Source organism: Lagenorhynchus albirostris, chromosome 5 (genome assembly GCF_949774975.1).
Source record: "Lagenorhynchus albirostris chromosome 5, mLagAlb1.1, whole genome shotgun sequence".
In the NCBI taxonomy this organism is placed as follows: Eukaryota; Metazoa; Chordata; class Mammalia; order Artiodactyla; family Delphinidae; genus Lagenorhynchus; species Lagenorhynchus albirostris.
Genome location: NC_083099.1, coordinates 6,221,431 through 6,244,719, shown reverse-complemented (window position 1 = coordinate 6,244,719; position 23,289 = coordinate 6,221,431). Strand labels below are relative to the sequence as shown.

General features: G+C 37.2%; 1 protein-coding gene across 3 annotated transcripts in view; it reads right to left on the bottom strand.

The window, feature by feature from the left end:
- ZNF385D (zinc finger protein 385D) overlaps positions 1-23,289 on the bottom strand; it is a 941,851-nt gene that overhangs the window by 17,087 nt on the left and 901,475 nt on the right. For all 3 annotated transcript variants that reach the window (XM_060149107.1, XM_060149108.1, XM_060149109.1), the window contains one exon: positions 10,477-10,710. In XM_060149107.1, the coding sequence (XP_060005090.1) occupies positions 10,477-10,710 (234 nt within the window). The remainder of the gene's footprint in view (positions 1-10,476; positions 10,711-23,289) is intronic.

The window sequence follows — 23,289 nt, the reverse complement described above, 5'->3', positions numbered from 1 at the left end:
AGACAGAGAAATATGCAGCAGACAAAGCAGCAAGGTAAAAACCCACCAGACCAAATAAATGAAGAGGAAATAGGCAGTCTACCTGAAAAAGAATTCAGAGTAATAATAGTAAAGATGATCCAAAATCTTGGAAATAGAATAGAGAAACTACAAGAAACATTTAACAAGGACCTAGAAGAGCTAAAGAGCAAACAAACAATAATGAACAACACAATAAATGAAATTTAAAATTCGTTAGAAGGAATCAAGAGCAGAATAACTGAGGCAGAAGAACGGAAAAGTGACCTGGAAGATAAAATAGTGGAAATAACTACCGCAGAGCAGCATAAAGAAAAAAAAAATGAAAAGAATTGAGGACAGTCTCAGAGACCTCTGGGACAACATTAAATGCACCAACATTCGAATTATAGGGGTCCCAGAGAAGAGAAATAGGAAGGGACTGAGAAAATATTTCAAGAGATTATAGTTGAAAACTTCCCTAATATGGGAAAAGAAATAGTCAATCAAGTTCAGGAAGTGCAGAGAGTCCCATACAGGATAAATCCAAGGGGAAACACGCCAAGACACGTATTAATCAAACTATCAAAAATTAAATACAAAGAAAAAATATTAAAAGCAGCAAGGGAAAAGCAACAAATAACACACAAGGGAATCCCCATAAGGTGAACAGCTGATCTATCAGCAGAAATTCTGCAAACCAGAAGGGAGTGGCAGGACATATTTAAAGTGATGAAAGGGAAAAAACTACAACCAAGATTACTATACCCAGCAAGGATCTCATGCAGATTTGATGGAGAAATTAAAACCTTTACAGATAAGCAAAAGTTAAGAGAATTCAGCACCACCAAACCAGCTTTACAACAAATGCTAAAGGAACTTCTTTATGCAGGAAACACAAGAGAAGGAAAAGACCTACAATAACAAACCCAAAACAATTAAGAAAATAGTAATAGGAACATACATATCAATAATTACCTTAAATGTAAATGGATTAAATGCTCCAACCAAAAGACATAGACTGGCTGAATGTATACAAAAACAACACCTGTATATATACTGTTTACAAGAGACACACTTCAGACCTAAGGACACATACAGACTGAAAGTGAGGGGATGGAAAAAGATATTCCATGCAAATGGAAATCAAAAGAAAACTGGAGTAGCAATTCTCATATCAGACAAAATAGACTTTAAATTAAGACTATTACAAGAGACAAAGAAGGACACTACATAAATATCAAGGGATCAATCCAAGAAGAAGATATAACAATTGAAATATTTATGCAGCCAACATAGAAGCACCTCAATACATAAGGCAAATGCTAACAGCCATAAAAGGGGAAATCAACAGTAACACATTCATAGTAGGGGACTTTAACACTCCACTTTCACCAATGGACAGATCAACCAAAATGAAAATAAATAAGTTAACACAAGCTTTACATGATACATTAAACAAGATGGACTTAATTGATATTTATAGGACATTCCATACAAAAACAACAGAATATACTTTCTTCTCAAGTGCTCATGGAACATTCTTCCGGATAGATCATATTTTGGGTCACAAATCAAGCCTTGGTAAATTTAAGAAAATTGAAATCATATCAAGTATCTTTTCTGACAACAATGCTATGAGACTAGATATCAATTACAGGAAAAAAAATGTAAAAATTACAGACACATGGAGGCTAAACAATACATTACTAAATAATCAAGAGATCACTGAAGAAATCAAATAAGAAATAAAAAAATACCTAGAAACAAATGACCATGAAAACACAATGACACAAAACCTATGGGATGCAGCAAAAGCAGTTATATGAGGGAAGTATATAGGAATAAAACCCTACCTCAAGAATCAAGAATAATCTCAAATAAATAAACTATCCTTACACTTAAGCAATTAGAGAAAGAAGAACATAAAAACCCCAAAGTTAGCAGAAGGAAAAAAATCATAACTATCAGATCAGAAATAAATGAAAAAGAAATGAAGAAAACTATAGCAAAGATCAATAAAACTAAAAGCTGGTTCTTTGAGAAGATAAACAAAATTGATAAACCATTAGCCAGACTCATCAAAAAAAACAGGAGAAGACTAAAATCAATAGAATTAGAAATGAAAAAGGGAGAAGTAACAACCGACACTGCAGAAATACAAAGGATCATAAGACATTACTACAAGCAACCATATGCTGATAAAATGGACAACCTGGAAGAAATGGACAAATTCTTAGAGATGCACAACCTTCTGAGACTGAACCAGGAAGAAATAGAAAATATGAACAGACCAATCACAAGCACTGAAATTGAAACTGTGATTAAAAATCTTCCAACAAACAAAAGCCCAAGACCAGATGGTTTCACAGGTAAATTCTATTAAACATTTAGAGAAGAGCTAACACCTATCCTTCTCAAAATCTTCCAAAGTATAGGAGAGGGAGGAACATTCCCAAACTCATTCTACGAGGACACCATCATCCTGATACCGAAACCAAAAAAAGATATTACAAAGAAAGAAAACTACAGGCCAATAACACTGATGAATATAGATGCAAAAATCCTCAACAAAATACTAGTAAACAGAATCCAATAGTACATTGAAAGGATCATACACCATGATCAAGTGGGGTTTATCACAGGCATGCAAAGATTTTTCAATATATCCAAATCAATCAATATGATACACCATATTAACAAATTGAAGGATAAAAACCATATGATAATCTCAATAGATGCAGAAAAAGCTTTCAACAAATTCAACATCCATTTATGATAAGAACTCTCCAGAAAGTAGGCATAGAGGGAACTTACCTCAACATAATAAAGGCCATATATGACAAACCCACAGCCAACATCATTCCACTAAGATCAGGAACAAGACAAGGTTTCCCACTCTCACCACTATTATTCAACATAGTTTTGGAAGTTTTAGCCACAGCAATCAGAGAAGAAAAAGAAATAAAAGGAGTCAAAATTGGAAAAGAAGTAAAACTGTCACTGTTTGCAGATGACATGATACTACACATAGAGAATCCTAAAGATGCTACCAGAAAACTACTAGAGCTAATCAATGATTTTGGTAAAGTAGCAGGATACAAAATTAATGCACAGAAATCTCTTGTGTTCCTGTACACTAACAACGAAAAATTTGAAAGACAAATTAAGGAAACACTCCCATTTACCACTGCAACAAAAAGAATAAAATACCTAGGAATAAACCTTCGCAAGGAGACAAAAGACCTGTATGCACAAAACTATAAGACACTGATGAAAGAAATTAAAGAGGATACAAACAGATGGAGAGATATACCATGTCCTTTGATTGGAAGAAGCAACATTGTGAAAATGACTATACTACCCAAAGCAATCTACAGATTCAATGCAATCCCTATCAAACTACCAATGGCATTTTACACATCTAGAACAAAAAATTTTCACAATTTGTATGGAAACACAAAAGATCCCGAATAGCCAGGGCAATCTTGAGAAAGAGAAAAAGAGATGGAAGAATCAGACTCCTTGACTTCTCACTATACTACAAAGCTACAGTTATCAAAAGAGCACGGTACTGGCACAAAAATAGAAATATAAATGAATGGAACAGGACAGAAAGCCCAGAGATAAACCCACGCACACTTGGTCACCTTATCTTTGACAAAGGAGGCAAGAAGATACAATGGAGAAAAGACACCCTCTTCAATAAGTGGTGCTGGGAAAACTGGACAGCTACATGTAAAATAATGAAATTAGAACACTTCCTAATACCGTATACAAAAATAAACTCAAAATGTATTAAAGACCTAAATGTAAGGCCAGACACTATAAAACTTAGAGCAAAACATAGGCAGAACACTCTATGACATAAATCACAGCAAGATCCTTTTTGACCCACCTCCTAGAGAAATGGAAATAAAAACAAAAATAAACAAATGGGACCTAATAAAACTTAAAAGCTTTTGCACAGCAGAGGAAACCATAAACAAGATGAAAATACAACCCTCAGAACGGGAGAAAATAGTAACAAATGAAGCAACTGACAAAGGATTAATCTCCAAAATATACAAGCAGCTCATGCAGCTCAATAACCTAAAAACAAACAACCCAATCCAAAAATGGGCAGAAGACCTAAATAGACATTTCTTCAAAGAAGATATACAGATTGCCAAGAAACACATGAAAGGATGCTCAACATCACTAATTATTAGAGAAATGCAAACCTCACACTGTTCAGAATGGCCATCATCAAATAATCTACAAACAATAAATGCTGGAGAGGGTGTGAAGAAAAGGGAACCTCTTGCACTGTTGGTGGGAATGTAAATGGATACAGCCACTATGGAGAACAGTATGGAGGTTCCTTAAAAAACTACAAATAGAACTACCATATGACCCGGGAATCCCACTACTGGGCATATACCCTGATGAAAACATAATTCAAAAAGAGACATGTACCACAATGTTCATTGCAGCTCTATTTACAATAGCCAGGACATGGAAGCAACCTAAGTGTCCATTGACAGATGCATGGATAAAGAAGATGTGGCACATATATACAATGGAATATTACTCAGCCATAAAAAGAAAAGAAATTGAGTTATCTGTACTGAAAGGATGGACCTAGAGTCTGTCATACAGAGTGAAGTAAATCAGAAAGAGAAAAACAAATACCATATGCTAACACATACATATTGAATCCAAAAAAACCAAAAAATGGTTCTGAAGAACCTAGGGGCAGGACAGGAATACAGACGCAGATGTAGGGAATGGACTTGAGGACATGGGGAGGGGGAAGGGTTTGCTGGGACAAAGTGAGAGAGTGGCATGGACTTATATACATTACCGAATGTCAAATAGATAGATAGTGGGAAGCAGCCACCATAGCACAGGGAGATCAGCTTGGTGTTTTGTGACCACCTAGAGGGGTGGGATAGGGAGGGCGGGAGGGAGACGCAAGAGGGAGGGGATATGGGGATATGTGTATACACATAGCTGATTCACTGTGTTATACAGCAGTAACTAACACAACAACGTAAAACACTTAAACTCCAATAAAGATGTTAAAAAAAAAAAGAATTGTAAGACTCTAAATAAGAGTAGATATATGTGTAACTGATTCACATGGCTGTACACCTGAAACTAACACAACATGGTAAATCAACTATATTGCAATAAAAATTTAAAAAAAAAAGGAAAAAGAATTGTAGCTCCAGTCCACTCTCTGATAGAAACTTCTTTGCTGATGGAAATGTTCTTGATCTGTACCTACCAATATGGTGGCCTTTAGTCAGAGACGCTCTTGAGCACTTGATATAAGGTTACTGCAGCTGAAACTGAACAGGTAATTAATTTAAATTTAAATAGCCGTCTCAGGCTAGTCGTTATCATATTAGACAGTACAGCTCTCCTGCTCAAGTATGCCCTGCAGGAACATGCATAACATGGAGGCCTATGGGGCTGAATTGGTTTTTTAAACATTTGTAGAAAGTTTAAAGAAGGTGCAACAGCAGACTTGTGATAGAAGAGTCTGTATCTGTATTTCCCATCCAGTTGAAGTCTTACCATTACCCTAGAAGATGCTGAAGAGAAGTGGTAGATAATCTTTGGGCCTTAATAATAATAAGGCCATAAACATGGACCACCATGGCTGACTGGCTTAAATGAGTTTTTTACTTGAAACACGAAAGGACACATCTCTGGATGAAACAAGTCTTTACCCATTCTCTTCCTGAACACAGAGGCACAAACTAGACCAGGGCTTCCTAAAAGGCAACTCCTGGGCTTTGCTCAAATTTAGATTCTCAGTGAGCAACACATGGTAGACAATCAGTGAAGATTAGCGAAGTATTAGATATTTATAAAGATCAACAAACACAGCAAACTCTCTGGAAAGAGATTTATAAGCTCAGGCTCTGAAATGGTATAAGTCAGAATTTGCCTCCATCAGCTGAGTAGTTTCAACTTACTTGTGCCTCAATGTCTGTAGCTATAGAAAAAAAAAATATCTCCTCTACTGAAGTATCGTATTAGATGCATTTTCTATCTTAAGCATTATTTGTGGCACACCCACATGCTCAAGAAATTTTAGTCAATCTTCTCTTCTCCTTCTTAACACTGATTTTGTGTTTATCAAAAATTTAGAAATTCCATCCTTTGATAACGTGTCATTTCTATATATTAAAACTTAGTGAACTTAAAAATAAGCTCTGTGTAGGGATAGAAGAACTGGAATGAGCTTAGTGAAAATGATCAAATGTTACCACTTTAAGTCATTACCAGAAAAATTTGCCCAAATTAGTAATGAGGACTAATTATAAAACATTCCAAAGTTTTTTTCAATTATATAGAGAAAATCATCAAAAATAGCTAAGCAAAGCATTACCTAGTAGGATGTTTGGGAGGAATTTCTTTAAAGAAAAAGGCAAAACATACCTTCTATAATACATGTCTATAACACACAAAGAAAAGGAGCCTTCCAGATCTCTCGAAAAGAGTATGTCCTCTCAGGGTATTTCAAGCACTCTTAGACAGTTTTGTGAATCACATGAAGTAAGTCAGACAGAGAAAGACAAATATCATATGATATCACTCACATGTGGAGTCTAATTTTTAAAAAATGATACAAATGTTGTTATTTACAAAACAGAAAGACTCATAGATTTTGAAAACAAACTTATGGTTACCAAAGGGGAAACGGCATGGGAAGGGAAATTAGGAGATTGGGATTGACATATACACATCACCATATATAAAATAGATAACCAATAAGGACCTGCTGTATCGCACAGTGAACTCTACTCAATATTCCGTAATAACCAATATGGGAAAATAATTTGAAGAAGAATGGATATATGTATATGTATAACTGATTCACTTTTGCTGCACACCTGAAACTAACACAACATTGTAAATCAACTATACTTCAATAAATCTTTTTTAAAAATGCATTTTCCAAGATTAGGAGAAAAACATGTTTTGAAGGTGGCAGGCTTCCCATGAACAGACCATAAGTGAATAATTCTCCGCTCGGTGCTATAGCCCTGATTCCATGTCTATGATGTATTTCTAAAAGGATAAAGAAGAGAAACACTTAGAATTACATTCAAATGCAAAGGACACATCTCCCCATGCTGCATCCTGGTTGCTTCTGAGCAAAATTGATATTCAAACTTGGTTTCCTGAAAAACACAGCCCAATCTTAACAGTATTTTCCTAATATCTGGCTCTAAGAAGTAATTGGAGAAGTCTTTTAAAGTTATATTGACAGGGTGGGGGTGAGTGGAGGATGCAGTGGGTGGGGTGGTGATTGTGGTCTGCCCTGTGCGTAGCTAAGAAGGGGGTCCTTAAAGAGAATTAGAGAACAATGATTAAATGGACTATACAATGGGCCCCCCGCTGGGGCTTCCCTGGTGGCGCAGTGGTTGGGAGTCCGCCTGCCGATGCAGGGGACACGGGTTCGTGCCCCGGTCTGGGAAGATCCCACATGCCGCGGAGCTGCTGGGCCCGTGAGCCATGGCCGCTGAGCCTGCGCGTCTGGAGCCTGTGCTGCGCAACGGGAGAGGCCACAACAGTGAGAGGCCCGCGTACCGCAAAAAAACAAAAACAAACAAACAAACAAAAAAACCAAAGGGGGTCTGCTTTCCACCAGCACCATGATCTGGTAACTCTAAATAATGTCAGTGATAAGGACTCTTCCCTAAATAATATTTCATTGGTCTATATTCTAAACAATGGAGGTGGTTACTGTTGAGATTTAGTATATACTAAATTAGCACATCATCTGCTCCATGGAAATTAGTTTGTAGAACTCTCCATTATATGGTCATCCCCAGAAACACACAAATTCGGTTACAAGCTTTAGTTTCACTAATCATTTCATAGCGGTTTGAAATACTTTGAGCTCACAAAGGCTGCAATTCATGCCCTTGTGTTAATACCTATGTTCATGAAAACAGCGGATTATAAATGAACAATGATAGTGCTGAGATTGTAAAGATAAAGACACAGAATTTGAGTTAATTTAGTTCTGTCATTCTAGGTGATCACTTGAAGGTTTTAAAAGCGTAGGAGGTGGGCGGGGGACCGGCTTTGGTGGGTAAGGTCCAGTTTGCCCACGTTGGTAGCTGGCTGTGCTAGCCACCTTCCCTGCCCTATCTCCTTTCCCAACTCCACTAACCTTGTCCCTTTATCTCCCTAACAACTATTTGCCCTGACATCCCTGTCTCAGAGTCTGCTGCTCATGGAACCCAAACTAGAACCCACCACAATAATCTTATGATGAGACGTACAAGGACCATTCCTACTCCTGACAGGAGAGGGACATATGCGGACCCTTGCCCTCTACAATCACCCCGCAGGTTTACCAACATCACACCCCGAGCGGAAGATCTCTGACGCAGGAAGGGAAATACAGGAACCGAGAACCCCAAGCAGCACCTTGGAGGGAAGGGGAGTGGCCGAAGTCCCCCGACTGGGCTGAAGGCTTGGAGGGGACACCCTTAGAAAGGGATTCAAGTAAGGGTGACAACCGAAAGCATGTCTTAAACTCCCAGGTGAGATGGTTACACTAGTTCTCAGGTCTGCCTGCAAAACACTTGCCAGGTTTTGGTTTTGTTTTTTTTCTTTTCCCAAACACTATAGCTTCCCAGGCCCTGGATATATAATAAATCAGAATCCCAGGATGTAGGAGATATATATATATATATGTGTGTGTGTGTGTGTGTGTGTGTATGTATGTATTTAAACAAATATAAATGTATTTATATATAAACATATGGATATATTTGACATTCATATAAAATATATATATATATATATATATATATATATATATATATATATATATATATATATATACAGAAAGCTCCAACGGCAATTCTTACACACGAACCAGAGATGACCATAGAACTGTAATATGGAAAATGTTGACCTGATGTGATGTAAACAAATAAGTCATCCCTTCTTTGCCTCCTAATCAGATGTTTCTGATCAGAATTCAGAAAGGACATCCAAGTTCTTCGTAAATTAACTCCAACCTCAAAGGCTATGGTTTATCTGTCAAAATAGATCCTCCCTCAAAGTGAATGTGTTTCTCTGTCACTATGGGGGGATGATCAAGAATTCTGGAAAAGTAAATGGATTTCCAATGATGCCCACCCTCTCCCAGTGATCTCACATTCAGGAAGAACGTATTCGCAGGAGGAAACAGAGGGCAAATCTGAATGGTACAGATTCTGACTTGGGACCAGACGCTATTCTGTGTCTCCCAGCCCCTGAACTCATGAATTCTCCCTGACTATAACTCATGCTGCCTGCAGGACGAGGATGTGTGCGGAAGGAATTGTCCTCCTTCTGCAATTACCCCCTTAGAGCCTTGAAGTCAGTACTTGAATATTACGCGTGCAGCACAATGATTGGTCGATGACGCCATCAACACACAGCTGCACTATTAACTCAGGGTATGATTCACAAATGATTCTTTTTCGATTGTAATTGCTGACAGAGTCCTCGCAATGAACCCAGTCTTTTAGAGAAAAACTGATCTTGGGACAAAGGGCTGGCTAAAACCTCAGGCAGGACATAAGTAAATAAATAAACAAATAAAACAATAAAATCTTTATCTATTTAAATCGATATAGATATACTCTATATATGTGTCTATTTAGATAGGTTTATATATATATATATAAAAAACATCTTTAAATATAGATATAGATATAAACATATATGTATAGAAAGAGCAGGGAGATGGAATCAAAATATATCAGGAGAGAATTCCATCCCGCCTTACCAGTATTTTCTGTTATGCTATATGAAAGTTTAGTGTTAGTTAGAGAGACCTGGGTTTGAATAATGGCTCTGTCACCTAACTGGTCATGTGTCTTCTCTGAGTCTCAGTCAAAACAAAGGAATAGTATCTTTACGTTGTTAGAAAAAATAAATAAAATATTATATGTAGACATCATGGCTGCCTCTAAGAAGTATTTTCTTAAGTTTAATTTTCCAGCTCATATAGATTTAGCCCAAACAACATTATTTGCCATAAAAACCGTAATAGGGAGGTTTTTAACCAAAAGCGAATGGAGTTATGCAACCAACTTTTGCAACTATATTATTGGTGCAACTTCAGAAAATTTCAGTTACAAGCAAATGTGTGGAAGTAACATAGCAATCTAGAAATCATATAAATGCAAAGTTGACACTTCAGAATTATATTTTACTGTCTCTCTTAATGTTTATAAAACACATACACACAAACACATATACAGCATGGCAAGGGAGCCCTGGAAACCCTTCCTTGCCCCCCTGTAAGTGACACTTTGCTTGTCATTTTTACTTCTTAATGGTTAATGAATTCCATGTAATAGTTGCCAGTTTTCTGCCTCCCCCTCTGTCCCCTGCTGCAAAAGATCTAATCTATTCAGAGGAAGATAATTGCAGAGCTGTTGAGACAGAAAATAAATCGCTGCATCTCACCACTGTTGTGCGCCTCCAGCTGTGAGGTGGAGTTGACAGCAACCTTGCATAGAGAACAGTAAAGCAGCCGTTTTGCCTTTTCTTCCTCAGTCTCTGTGGAAGGACAGGAGCTATTGCCGGTGGCTGTCGTGGGGCTTTTCTCCACTTTAGAAGTGATCTCAGTTGTCATAACGCTGCTTTTGCGAATTTCCACAGTTGTCGTCGTTGATATTGCTGGTGTCCCTGTGGTACTGTCTGCAGTCAAAGTAGCACAGAAGAAAAGGCAAAAACAGTGGTATTACCTTTCCCTATTCGAAAGTGTATCACTAATATTACATTCTGCTAATAATGATAAGAACAGCTAGCAATTGCTGCTTGTCGACTATGTGTCAATCATCTCCTGAGGAAATGTAGATAGATGACCACTTATAGTTTTGTCTATTGATATAACACATTCGGACAATTCTAGAAAATATATACAAACAGGCTTTAACGTTTTTCCGTGGGGTAAATAAACATATTCACAAATTTCTCTTGTTAACATATGGCCTTAGTAAAATAATCTTTACAGTGCATTGTGCTTTGTATATTTTTACAAGGATGGCTTTAAAAAAAAATAAAATGGAGGATACATGTTTTTAAGATATTTTAATTTTCTTTACCACTTGTCTTTCTATTTTCTTTCTACATCTCTTTCTTTAATTAAAAAATAGGTACTGATTCTCCTGTGTATGCTTGTGCAAAATATAGAAAAAAAAAAAGAACCCTGATATCATATCGCTTTGTCCAGATCAAAGGTTTAGAAAACCATTGCCTTATTTACAAAGAGTTGTATATTGGACAGGTACAGAAATCATCCATATACAAATAAGATGAATTCTAATCTAGCATATTTATTAAATGTATGCTCTGCACCAGGCTGTGTTCAGGGAGCTTGTGACACAAAAGTATTCAAACATCAACAGCCACTCTTTATAAGGAATTCACAGACTGGTCATATCATGTTAATGTCACAGCTTTCAAGAGCTTGATGACCAAGAAAGTGTTGATGCGCTGTAACCCTACAACCCTTCTGCCTCTGAAGTCTGATTCTAAAGCTGGAGAGGTCAACCTCCAAAGTAAGACTACCTTGTCCTAACTTCACTCGGGTGTACACAGCTCCCAACCCAAACAGGCTAGTTAACACCATGTCAGCAATGTCTGCCATACCCAACAATGAATTGCAAATGAGCCCTATGCCCTGTGCTTTCTATTTTTATGTTACTTTTTGCTGCCTCCCGGCTGGCTAGTTCTTAACCTCTTATTCAAACTATTCCCAGGCTGTCTCTCCAGCCACAGCTGCTCTTGGAATCGTTTCTCAATCCATATGCACTATCCAGTGCCACGCTGTAAAGTCCATGATAAATGGAGTGGGCAGTGGCTGTAAAGGACAGTGGTCTACCTGCAATGAAGTGTTGTCCTCATAAACGCTTACTTCTTTTTAGTTTATGTTATCAAGATGCCTTGTAACTTGGCTTTTCCCTTTGATCCAGAGAGAGAGGTGGGAATATGGGAGAGGTTGCTTATGGCTTCTTTCCCAAATATGGCATCAGACACACTAGTCAATCAGAAGAGAAATGGGCTCTATTTTTTTTAATTAATGAATTAATTTTCATTTAAAAAATGTTATTTAAATATAGTTGATTTACAATGCTTCAGGTGTACAGCAAAGTGATTCAGTTATATATATATGTGTGTATATGTATACATATAATATATACTTTTATATATGTGTATATATATATATATTCTTTTTCAGATTCATGTTGAGGGCTATTGTATAAAACAATTCATCTGGCTCTTCCCTTTGCCTGATGCTTCCTATACTTTTAATCACTTATTTAGCTGTAAGACCATTAAGTAAGTCCTCTGCAGTGTCGTGGAGAATATCCTCCAACCATGTTAGAAAAAAAAAAAAAGAAACATAGTGCCATGACTAGTCTCTCTCAAGGCTAGAGAAAAATAAATAAAATGATCCTAACACTGAATTTTGCCACCAGAATACATTTATTTCCTTAAACACTGAGAGACCCACTTCCTGATTAGTATTTACTTGCCTACTAAGATACCAACATTGAAATATCAGGTAATTGCTAGAAAATGTTTCTGAGAATCTAGATATGGTATAAAACACAACAACCAGCTTGAGATGGTCCAGTAGGCATCATTGCTCCCAGCAAACTGGAAATTATTCTTTGAAAGCAGGTGCATGAGTGTCTGTGAACAAATAGCAAATGGCCAGTTCATTTGCTAAGTGTTTTATATACGTAATTTCATTTAACCGTCACACATGCTGTTGAAAATGAAGAAATTTCAGACGTTAAGGAAATTTCCAAAGTTCACACAAGTAGTATATGGTGAGTCAGGACACAGTGTTTCATGGAATTAAGAAATTAGGGGGCTTCCCTGGTGGCGCAGTGGTTGGGAGTCCGCTTGCCGATGCAGGGGACATGGGTTCGTGCCCCGGTCCGGGAGGATCCCACGTGCCGCGGAGCGGCTGGGCCCGTGAGCCATGGCCGCTGAGCCTGCGCGTCCGGAGCCTGTGCTCCGCAACGGGAGAGGCCACAACAGTGAGAGGCCCGCATACCGCAAAAAAAAAAAAAAAAAGAAATTAGGGATTTGGGGAAAAATGTATTGTGAATGATGCTCTTGGCCATAATAATGAACCTCCATAGTAAGGTCACAAAGAGTAGTGGGCTAAAACCACTCAATTGTTTTTATGGTCAGTTCTATGGGAAGGGACAACCATAAAGATAGGTATAATTAAACTTATTGTGGCCGCTTGCTGGAGCCAGAGCGTGATACTGTAGGTATTTATTTCATTTAAATCTAAATAAGGATATCCCTAGTAGTACCCTACTTCTAACAATTTTCCCCTGGATTGACAATGTTTATTTTATGTCTTGATCTGAAAATTTTACATTGCATAAATTATAGTAATCTTAAGCCACCTTCTCTATTTACAGTGAAATTCATAACAAAAGTATAGAATAAACATAACCATGGATCTTCCAATCTCTGTGACAGCTACATCAGCGTCATTCCTAATCCCAGAGGATAATGTACATTTATACCAAGGACACCAAAGATTAGAGACACGAGACTGTCCAAGTCCGGGGCTTAGTGAAGTATTAACATCGATATTTCTTAAGGCAAGTCCCTTGCATGAGACAGGCTTAGGGGAATTAGTATCAAAATGCTTAATTTCCGGCACTTCTTACTTTGTTGCATCTTTCAGACCACATAGCTGAACAAAGATCTGCGAATTTTCTCAAGCTTGCGGTTAGTTTGAAAGAAATACAAACAGTTATATGTTTGACATTAAATTTAATATGTAGATCTTGAGTCCACAAAGATAAGAGTACTATTAATTTATAACAAGACATGAATTTTTCACTTACTCTTCATTTGCCAGTAGTAAAGAGGACTTTTTTTTTAAGTAAAGTAAATATATTTTAAGATTATGTCACAAAAGAATCAACTATTTCATTTAGTTGGCCCTTGGTATCTGGGGGTTCTGCATCTGCGGATTCAACCAACCAAGGATCAAATATATTTTTTTTAAAAATCCCAGAAACTTCCAAAAAACAAAACCTGAATTTATTGTGGGTAGGCAACTATTTACATAGCATTTACATTGTATTTGCAACTAGTTACATAACGTTTACATTGTATTAAGTATGGTAAGTAATTCAGAGATGATTTAAAGTAAACGGGAGGATGTGTGTAGGTTATATGCAAATACTACATCATTTTATATAAGGGACTTGAGCGTCCATAGATTTTGGTAACCACAGGGGTTCTGGAACCAATCTCGCGCGAATAAGGATGACTGTACTTTGCGTAGAAATTACATATAGCAAAGATATTTTCCTTAGTATGGTACATTAAATTACCAATTATATATGACACCTATCCAGTCATTAAAATAAAATTTTATATCATTGATCATGTTAATAGCATATACCCTTGCTAGGATGTGATGAGAACTACCTCTGTGATCATCCTCCTAAAACTCATAACCCCTGTCTAACCATGAGAAAAGCATAAACACACCTAAATTTAAGGACATTCTACAAAATTCCTGACCAAGAGTCCTCAAAAATATTAAGGTCATCAAAACAAGAAAAGTCTGAAAAACTGTCACAGTCTGGACAAGTCTAAGGAGACAGGATTACTAAATATAATGTGGTGTCCTGGTTAGGATCCTGGGGCAAAAAAAAAAGAACATAAGGAAACTAACACAACATTGTAAATCAACGAAACTGCAATATAAAATAAGAAATTAAATTCAGAAAAAGATGTGGTACGTACACACAATTGTAACAGTCAGATGAAGAAAGACAACTACCATATGATTTCACTCCTAGGTGGAATCTAAAAAACGAGAACAGAGGAACAAACAAAAGAAAACAAAACAAAACTCATAGATACAGAGATTAGATTAGTTGTTACCAGCGGGGAAGGGGGGTGGAGGTGGGCAAAATGGGTAAAAGGGGGTCAACTATATGGTGATGGGTGGTAACTAGACTTATGCTGGTGATCACTCTGTAGTGTATACAGATGTTGAATTATAATGTTGTTTACCTGAAACTTACATAATTTAAAAAAAAAACTTTAGGTATAAACTTATGAAATCAGAATGAAATATGGACTCCAGGTAATAATATATCAATATTTGTTCATTAGCTTTGACAAATACACCATAGTAATGTGAGATGTTAATAATAAGGGAAACTGAGAGCATATACAGGAACACTCTGTTGTGTTTTGTACCTTTTCTGTAGATTTAAAGCTAGACTAAAATTAGAAGTTTATTTCTTTTAAGAAAAATAGAATTATAACCAGTCAAAAAATAGTGCATCATTTCAGTTACTTTCTAGAATCATAGTCAAAAGGGATCTTAGTGGTTTCATGGTATAGCTTTCTAGGTTTTTAGATTAGGAAATTTCAGTAAAACTGGGACTTGACATTGCATCTCCCAATTCCAAATCCTTATTGCAATTCCAGATTGTTATTCTATGTTGCAATGACTCATGTATTTGAACTTCCCTCCGTCAACATTTATTGAGTTGCTATTTTGTGCTAGGAGATGGGAAGGATAATAGATGTCCACTATGTGCTGAGTGGTTCATGAGACATCCCATAATGACTTGGAATAATAATAATAATAAATTTAACAATCCTTCATCAGTTTTGTCCATTGCTATATCCTTGCACTTATGCTTGGCATAAAAAGGCAGTCAATAAATATTTATTGAAAGAAAGCAATGAATGAATAAATGAATGAATGAATGAACAAAACACAATTATAGCTTATGATAGTAAAAACAATTTTAAAGCATTTATAGGTATAAACTCATTCAAGCCTCCTAAAAAACTAAGAGGATAAATTAGGAGTTTGGGATTAATAGATAACACTACTATATATAAAAAAGATAAACAAGGACCTACTGTATAGCACAGAGAACTATACTCCATATCTTGTAATAACATATAATGGAAAAAAATCATTAAAATAATATATATAATATATAATATACAAAGTAATATAGAATATAGAAATATATGTACATATATATGTATATATATGATTGAATCACTTTGTTGAACACCTGAAACTAACACAACACTGTAAATCAACTATACGTCAATTAAAAAAAAACAAAGATGGGCATACCATTTTTATCCTCATCTCAGTGAAGAAATTGAGGTATGGAGAGATTTGGGAACTTGTGCAATGCCAGAGCTGCCAGCTGAAGTACAATGATTTGAATTCAGACAGTCTGGCTCAGAAGCACAAGCTCTTCATTTATTTTTCATTGCTAAAATTTTGATTTTGTTCGTAAAAGAACTGACTCTATCCCTTTCAGTTAATTCCAATTAGTCATGATTTATTATGAGTGTTGGAAGATAGAATCTTAAAAATTTGACTTAAAAAAAACTGAACTTGGCCCGAGCTAGAGTCAATCATGTATGTCTAATCATCCATTTATGCTAATGTATTAAGTTGCTGGAGTCCATTTAGGAGGAGAGGAGAAAAAAAACCCGACAGCCCTCAAACAACCTCTTCTGCAAAATGATAAGAGTAACGCACAAGACTTCCTTACTGCACAGTTTTCTTTTATCTCTTCCAAAAGATGCGAAACTAGAATAACAATTCACTTTTCTTAATGTTTCCCAGATTCAGATTTCTTTGCACTATTCAACCAATGACCCAATGGGAACAATCTATGTGACTGGGAGTCGAAAAGAATGGGTACATTCCAGTGGGAAGGAACAGTTTGAGATGGCTGGGGTTTGCATTTCTGTGCTGTTTTTTCGCCAGTGCCCTCTAGCAAACATTCATTATTGTAACTGTCACTATTTGGCTTTGACATCAAAACAGATTGTTAATACTTTGTGGAATGGGGCTTTAGTGGAGAATGAAAGGAAACTTGTCAGTATTCAGAGTGGCCCATTTTAGCCCTCATTCTTATACAAAAACACTGTAAATACTTTTTTAAAAAATTCAAAAAGCATAAGAAAAGATTCCAGAAAATAAGAAAAGCATAAGAAAAGATTCCAGAAAATAATCAACAACTTGAATTCTAGATAATAAAATGAAACGGCCAAGTTACATGGTCCAGGTAAGAAATTTATTCTCCTAGTTAGAGACCTCATAACCCAACTGACAGAACCAGATGTGAGTTATTTAAGTTTCCTCCCAGGTAACAGAAATTAATAGTATGTCCCAAAGATAATCATCATGTTTTCTGCTAGACTGAAGACTCAGAATGATACACAATTTATTTCCTTCTTCTCTGTGTGAAATAAAGTCTCAACCAGGCTTGCTAGCAAGTGAGAACAGCTGCTTCCTCTTAAATATGCTGACATTCTGAAGTATAAAAAGGTGCTTCGTTACAAAAAAAAAAAAATCGCAAGTTTTTAGAAATTATTACCGGTGGTTTCCTTCCTCTGGATTTCATCCAGTTTGGTCAACATTGACTGGGCATAGTACCAGCCTCTTAGACACAGGCAGGAATGGCCCCTGCACTGGCCTCCATGTATTACAAGCCACTGAAACAAGTCTATTTTTGCATTTCTTTGATCTTATAAAAACACTTTTTAGACAGTTTGATAACCAGCTGAGCAAATGGAAATTTTAATTAGAAAGGGAAGTGAGAGCTGGACTGGGTGTCCCAAAGGCCAGAGTATCGAGTCTGAAAGTTCACAGGTTTTTGTGTGGTTGTGTGCATAGAAGTTTATGATTTGTGCATCTATGTGTGTGCATGTGTGGTTATGTGTGTGCATGCATGTCTATGTGTGTGCATGTGTGTCTATGTGTGTGCATGTGTGGCTATGTATGTTGAGAGGTAAAAGGAGATCACAGCCTCTATCTGGGAACCAGAGAAAAAGGTTTGTTTTCAAATCACCAATCACCTCAAATCACCGAAAGGTATGTCTAGGCAAAGTCCCCCCAAAACATTCCCTCCCTCTTTCTGCTATAGTGATACAGGAAATGCTTAAAATTGCTTGGGAATCCTGAGTCCACAAAATGAGGCTGGGGAGGAAGGATGCTTCCCCAGTGGGATACCTGATTGGGGATCAGAGGGCTGGCTTGGGGCACAGCTTCTGCCCTGTTCCTGCAGAGCTGTGTTATCATTTGGTAGGGCTCAGGGCTGACTCAGGCAGGGAGATTCTTTGACCTTCAGGTCACAAAGGCAATCCCTGGGTAAAGACTGGGGGGCTGCCAGGGAAGCTTGAGGTACAGCTTGTAAACATTTAGCTATACAGTGCATGGTCTCCATTTGAACTCTTGTCTTGGCCCTGAAACTTTTGGGGTGGACCTGACTGAACGCTCATGTGTCATACCCTGTGTTAATCACTGGAGGTTAAAAAGTAAACATGATGTACTCAGCCATAAAAAAGAATGACATGCCATTTGCAGCAACATGGATGCAACTAGAATTATCATACTAAGTGAAGTAAGTCAGACAAAGACAAATATATGATATCACTCATATGTGGAATCTAATTTTTTAAAATATGACACAAATGAACTTATTTACAAAACAGAAACAGACTTACAGATATCAAAAGCAAACTTATGGTTACCAAAGGGGAAACGTGGGGCGGGGGAGGGATAAATCAGGAGCTTGGGATGAACGTACAGACACTACTATATATAAGATAGATAACCAACAAGGACCTATTGTATAGCACAGGGAGAAAAGAATCTGAAAAAGAATGAATATATGTATTTGTGTAACTAATCACTTTGCTGTACACCTGAAACTAACACAACATTGTAAATCAACTCTACTTCAATAAAATTAAAAAAAAAAAAGTAAACACAATGTCATTTGTGTACTAGAGTGACAGGGCTCCAATACCACAAGAGGGGAGGAAACAATGGGTTTGTTCTCTTTGAGGAAGTAGAGCAGGAAGAGGCATCACCAGAAAATACCAGAAAAATACCTGTACTTCAAACTCTAACTTTATCACACCTCCAAAGTTCTGTTATTTGGAAGTGCTATGCAAAAAGTGATCCACTGATTAAAACTCTTAATGTCCTAAGGGATCAGGTGAGTAATTCTTTCTACATTTACATCCTTTGAACTAGAGTTCCAATGTCTTTTGTGCATCAGAAATTATAGGAAGGCAAGCGATTTCAAAAACGTACATAACAAAAATATCTAACTGCAACTTCTGAGATGTGTCCCGAAGCTGCCCAATCTACCATCTGTTTGAGGCAATTACATCAAGAGTAGATTCAGACTCAGGGATCCTGGTGATTGATCTGCTGAACTCACTTTGGGCCATGTACACCAGGTGCAGCTTAGAACATAAATTATTCTGCTGAAAACTATTTTCAGAGCCTGTTGAAAGAAAGAGCTGATTCAACTTCTGGATTTTCCTCTTGAAGCCAGGACTCATTAGTTTCATGGGGATCGGCCATTCTTTTAAGAGGATCATGTGATTTGAGAGGGTAATATGAGATTACTTTCTTTTATAGGAACATTTATCAGGAATTTAGGTTATTCCTATCAATTCCTAAAATTGGGGGGTAAAAAGCCTAGAGAATCAGGTTGTCAGGTTAGCGAATGATGCAGAAGCCCTCAGAAGGTGGTGGTGGTCAGAACCTGACCAAAGGATGCTTGACTTGGGACAGGAAGCAGAGAGTGGGGATAATGTGAAGGAAAGAAGGCAAGAGGACCAGGGCAAGCAGGAGGGAGATCAGAGGCTCTGGAAGCACCAAGGGCTCAGCAGAAATTACCCAGGTCCTGGGGAGTTAGGCGGGATCCAACAGTTGGCCAACGGAAGCTGAGAACTACTTTGTATCTTCTAACCTTAAATGTCCTTGACCTCAGAATGGAGGTCTCTAGTTTGTTTGTTTATATATTTATTTATTTTAAACTTCTAATTTTATATTGGAATATAGTTGATTAACAATGTTGTGTTAGTTTCAGGTGGACAGCAAAGCGAATCAGGTATACATATACATGTATCTATTCTTTTCCAAATTCTTTTCCCATTTAGGCTGTTACATAATAGTAGTTTAAACTGGGATTTCACCAAGTAAAAGCAGCATAAATCTAGGCGGTAGTCAGCCTCCCCCACCTCCGCCCTACACACACACCCAAGAGGAAAAGGCAGACAATGTAAAGGAGTGAAGCTGGGCAATTGACACTGATAGAATTACTCACTGTGGTAAACTGGAGAGCACATAACTCCACAAAAATGGGGGAGTTCATTGTACACTTCTAGTCAGCCATCTTAGAAATTCATGCCCCGTTTTACCAGATGCTTTGATTATTATTTTGGTGAAAGCCAGAAAGTTTCATGTACAATTTCCAAATTTTAAGTGTTAGCAGCTGTATGTGTGTGTGTGTGTGTGTGTGTGTGTGTGTGTGTGTGTGTGAACGCTTGTGGACCACAATCTTCTCTGTGGACTGTGGGCTGCCATTTTGAAAGGTGCTCTAGCGACACTGTGTCTGTGCCTCAAACCCTGCTCATTCCCACAGTGGTTCTGAGACGCTGGGCTTATGACTGGCCTGAGGCTGTCCCTCAGAAGGCAAGGTCTCTATTCCAAGGAGAGAAAGCTAGTTAGAGTTAGTCTTATTTTTTTCTTTACCAGATAGTTTGCCCTCATTTCTTTCTTCCAAGTTCACAAGGAGAGACTCATTCTAGGGCAGGAGCCTGACATGTCTTGTCAGCTGTGTGTAAAGGATTATGACTTAATATCCCAGTGTCACCTCAACATGACAGCTCAATCAATATCTTATCACACTGCAGCCTTAGTTTCTCAAAGTCAATGGGGATTGTATTCCCTACTCCTGCAGCTTATATTTAATATACTCCATATGCAACTATAACAAAGCTTGCTAGATATTTGGTAATTGATAAATACAGAGGCTGCTGTCAACAAATTTGTTCTGTTAGGTATTTGCCATTCTTTCAAAAGTTGATGTCGTACCCCCATAAGGCATTAGACTGAACATCGGCACAGCGATATAAATAGCAAATCTCTGACCTGCTAACCTAAGTTTTCATCCTCAGTCATTTTCACCTTATAATTTTCTTTCACTCTGTTTTCTCCGTGCTCTTTTGGCTGTCACAGCATCCAACAACGATGCAGCCAAGATGTTGGAAACTTTTGTGAATCAAAAATCATCCTGTTCCTGTAAACTAGTGGTTCCGAAACTTTACTATACATTGAACCACCTGGAGGTTTAATCAAACACAGATTGTTGATTACCACCCTTAGAGTTTATGGTTCCTTGGTCTGGGCTGCAGCCTGCATATCTTTATTCTAACAAATACCCCCCATGTTTTTGCTGCTGCTGGGCTGAGGATGACACTTGAGGAACCACCACTGACAGACCTGTCAACTACTTTCTGGTTTAGCCTAACTGGTCTCAGCTTTAGAGCTATAATGACAATTAAATAGAAAGTCATGAATGTAAAAAAAGGGAAATAGAGATTGGGTGGCCAAGGTCTATTTTGCCTGTGACTAAGGGAGTTTCCAAGACATGGGACCTTTAGTACTTTCAGGGAAAGTCCTTTGCAAGTCAGGACAAGTTAACCACCCTAAGAAGGAATTCAGAATAAATTAGAGAAAAACTCTTAGAAAATATTTTAGATACCTGAACAAGCAATGACTATCTCTGCTGAAAGATGCAGTTTTGGAGATAGATGTGATTATAAATGAGGGAGGATGGAGAAAATTCAGATCCTTGAAACAGAGAAGAATAACTATGGGGCTTAATTAACCTGCCATTTAGCCTTTAAACCAGGGGCTCTTTTGTAAGATACAGTCTTCTCTTCCTGACTTAGAATCTGTGTGTTTCCAAGGAAATTTGTTTCCTACACCACTCACAGAATGTATACTTCATCCTTTCCAAACATAAATTAATCCGAAGTAAATTAATTCAAAACTAAGTTACTTGAACAAGTATCATATGATTTCACTTATATGTGGTAAGTGATAAATAAAAATGATACAAATGAACAGAAACAGACTCATAGACTTAGAAAACAAACTTATGGTTACCAAAGGGGAAACATGGGGGGAGGAAGGATAAATTAGGAATTTTGGATTAACATATACATACTACTATATATAAAACAGATAATCATCCAGGACCTACTGTATAGCACAGGGAACTCTATGCAATTATTTTGCAATAACCTATAATGGAAAATAATCTGAAAAAGAATCGATATGTGTATATGTATAACTGAATCACTCTGCTGTACACCTGAAACTAACACAACATTGTATATCAACTATACTCCAATATAAGATAAAAAGTAAATTTTAAAAAAAAGCAAAAAACAAACAAAAATCCCAGGTTACTTGGAAGGCAGGACCGCGAGACCTTGGGAGAGTTGATTGAGTGGGTTCGACCACTGTACACACAACTCATAAGCACCAAGAAGAAGGGGTGAGTTTTGTCAGAATCTGTGAACTTTCTGATAAACATTACAAAAGGGAAAGAAAGAGGAAGATAAAAAGAAAATCCATTAATTCCAAGGCTATTTTAAGTGACTCAGATGCCACTAAAAGGCATAGGAAGCTGCCTTTTTGGGTTTCTAATAGAGTTTTTTTTTTTTTTTTCCTTAGTAAGGCAGAAGGAAAAAGAAAATCTTTCCAAATCTACGAATGGTAGTTCCCCTCTTTCACAAGTTTTCTGCAAGGAAAAAAAATTGCTGCATGCCACAGTGACACTTCCCATTTCATTAACGAGGAGACACGCGTATTGCAAAATTTCCAATCTGGCAAAAAGTCAAGGCAGAGTTTTACAACAATTGCCTTTGGTAGTTTATCTGTTATATTTGTAAAGCAATAATCTTCCTTCTGGCTGTGTGCTTTAGGTTAAAACTGAGGGTTTGCCTTGTGTGCTTAAATCTATAATATCTATTTAGAATTAGGACATGATAAATCATGAATTTTGAAAGCTTTTACTAATTGTAATTGAACACAGAGTGAGGGAGAGCCTGCTTTCTGACTAGTGAATTTAGAGCATGTGGAGAATTGAGAATGTGGAGACAGTCACTCCAAGCCATCTAGCTCACAAATCCTTGCTGTACAATCCTGTTAGGAAGTCCAGATAATTAAAAGGAAGTAGTGACTGTCAGCTTTTCAAATTTTGTTGTACTGCAGAGCTGTCCTGAAGATAAGAAAACAAGCTCTCATCGTGGATGACACAATGATAAAATATTTAGTGCAGATATATTTTAGACCATTAACCCATCTGATCTGGGGCATTTTATAGTATGTCTAAGAGTTACTTTACTGTTTTCATTACA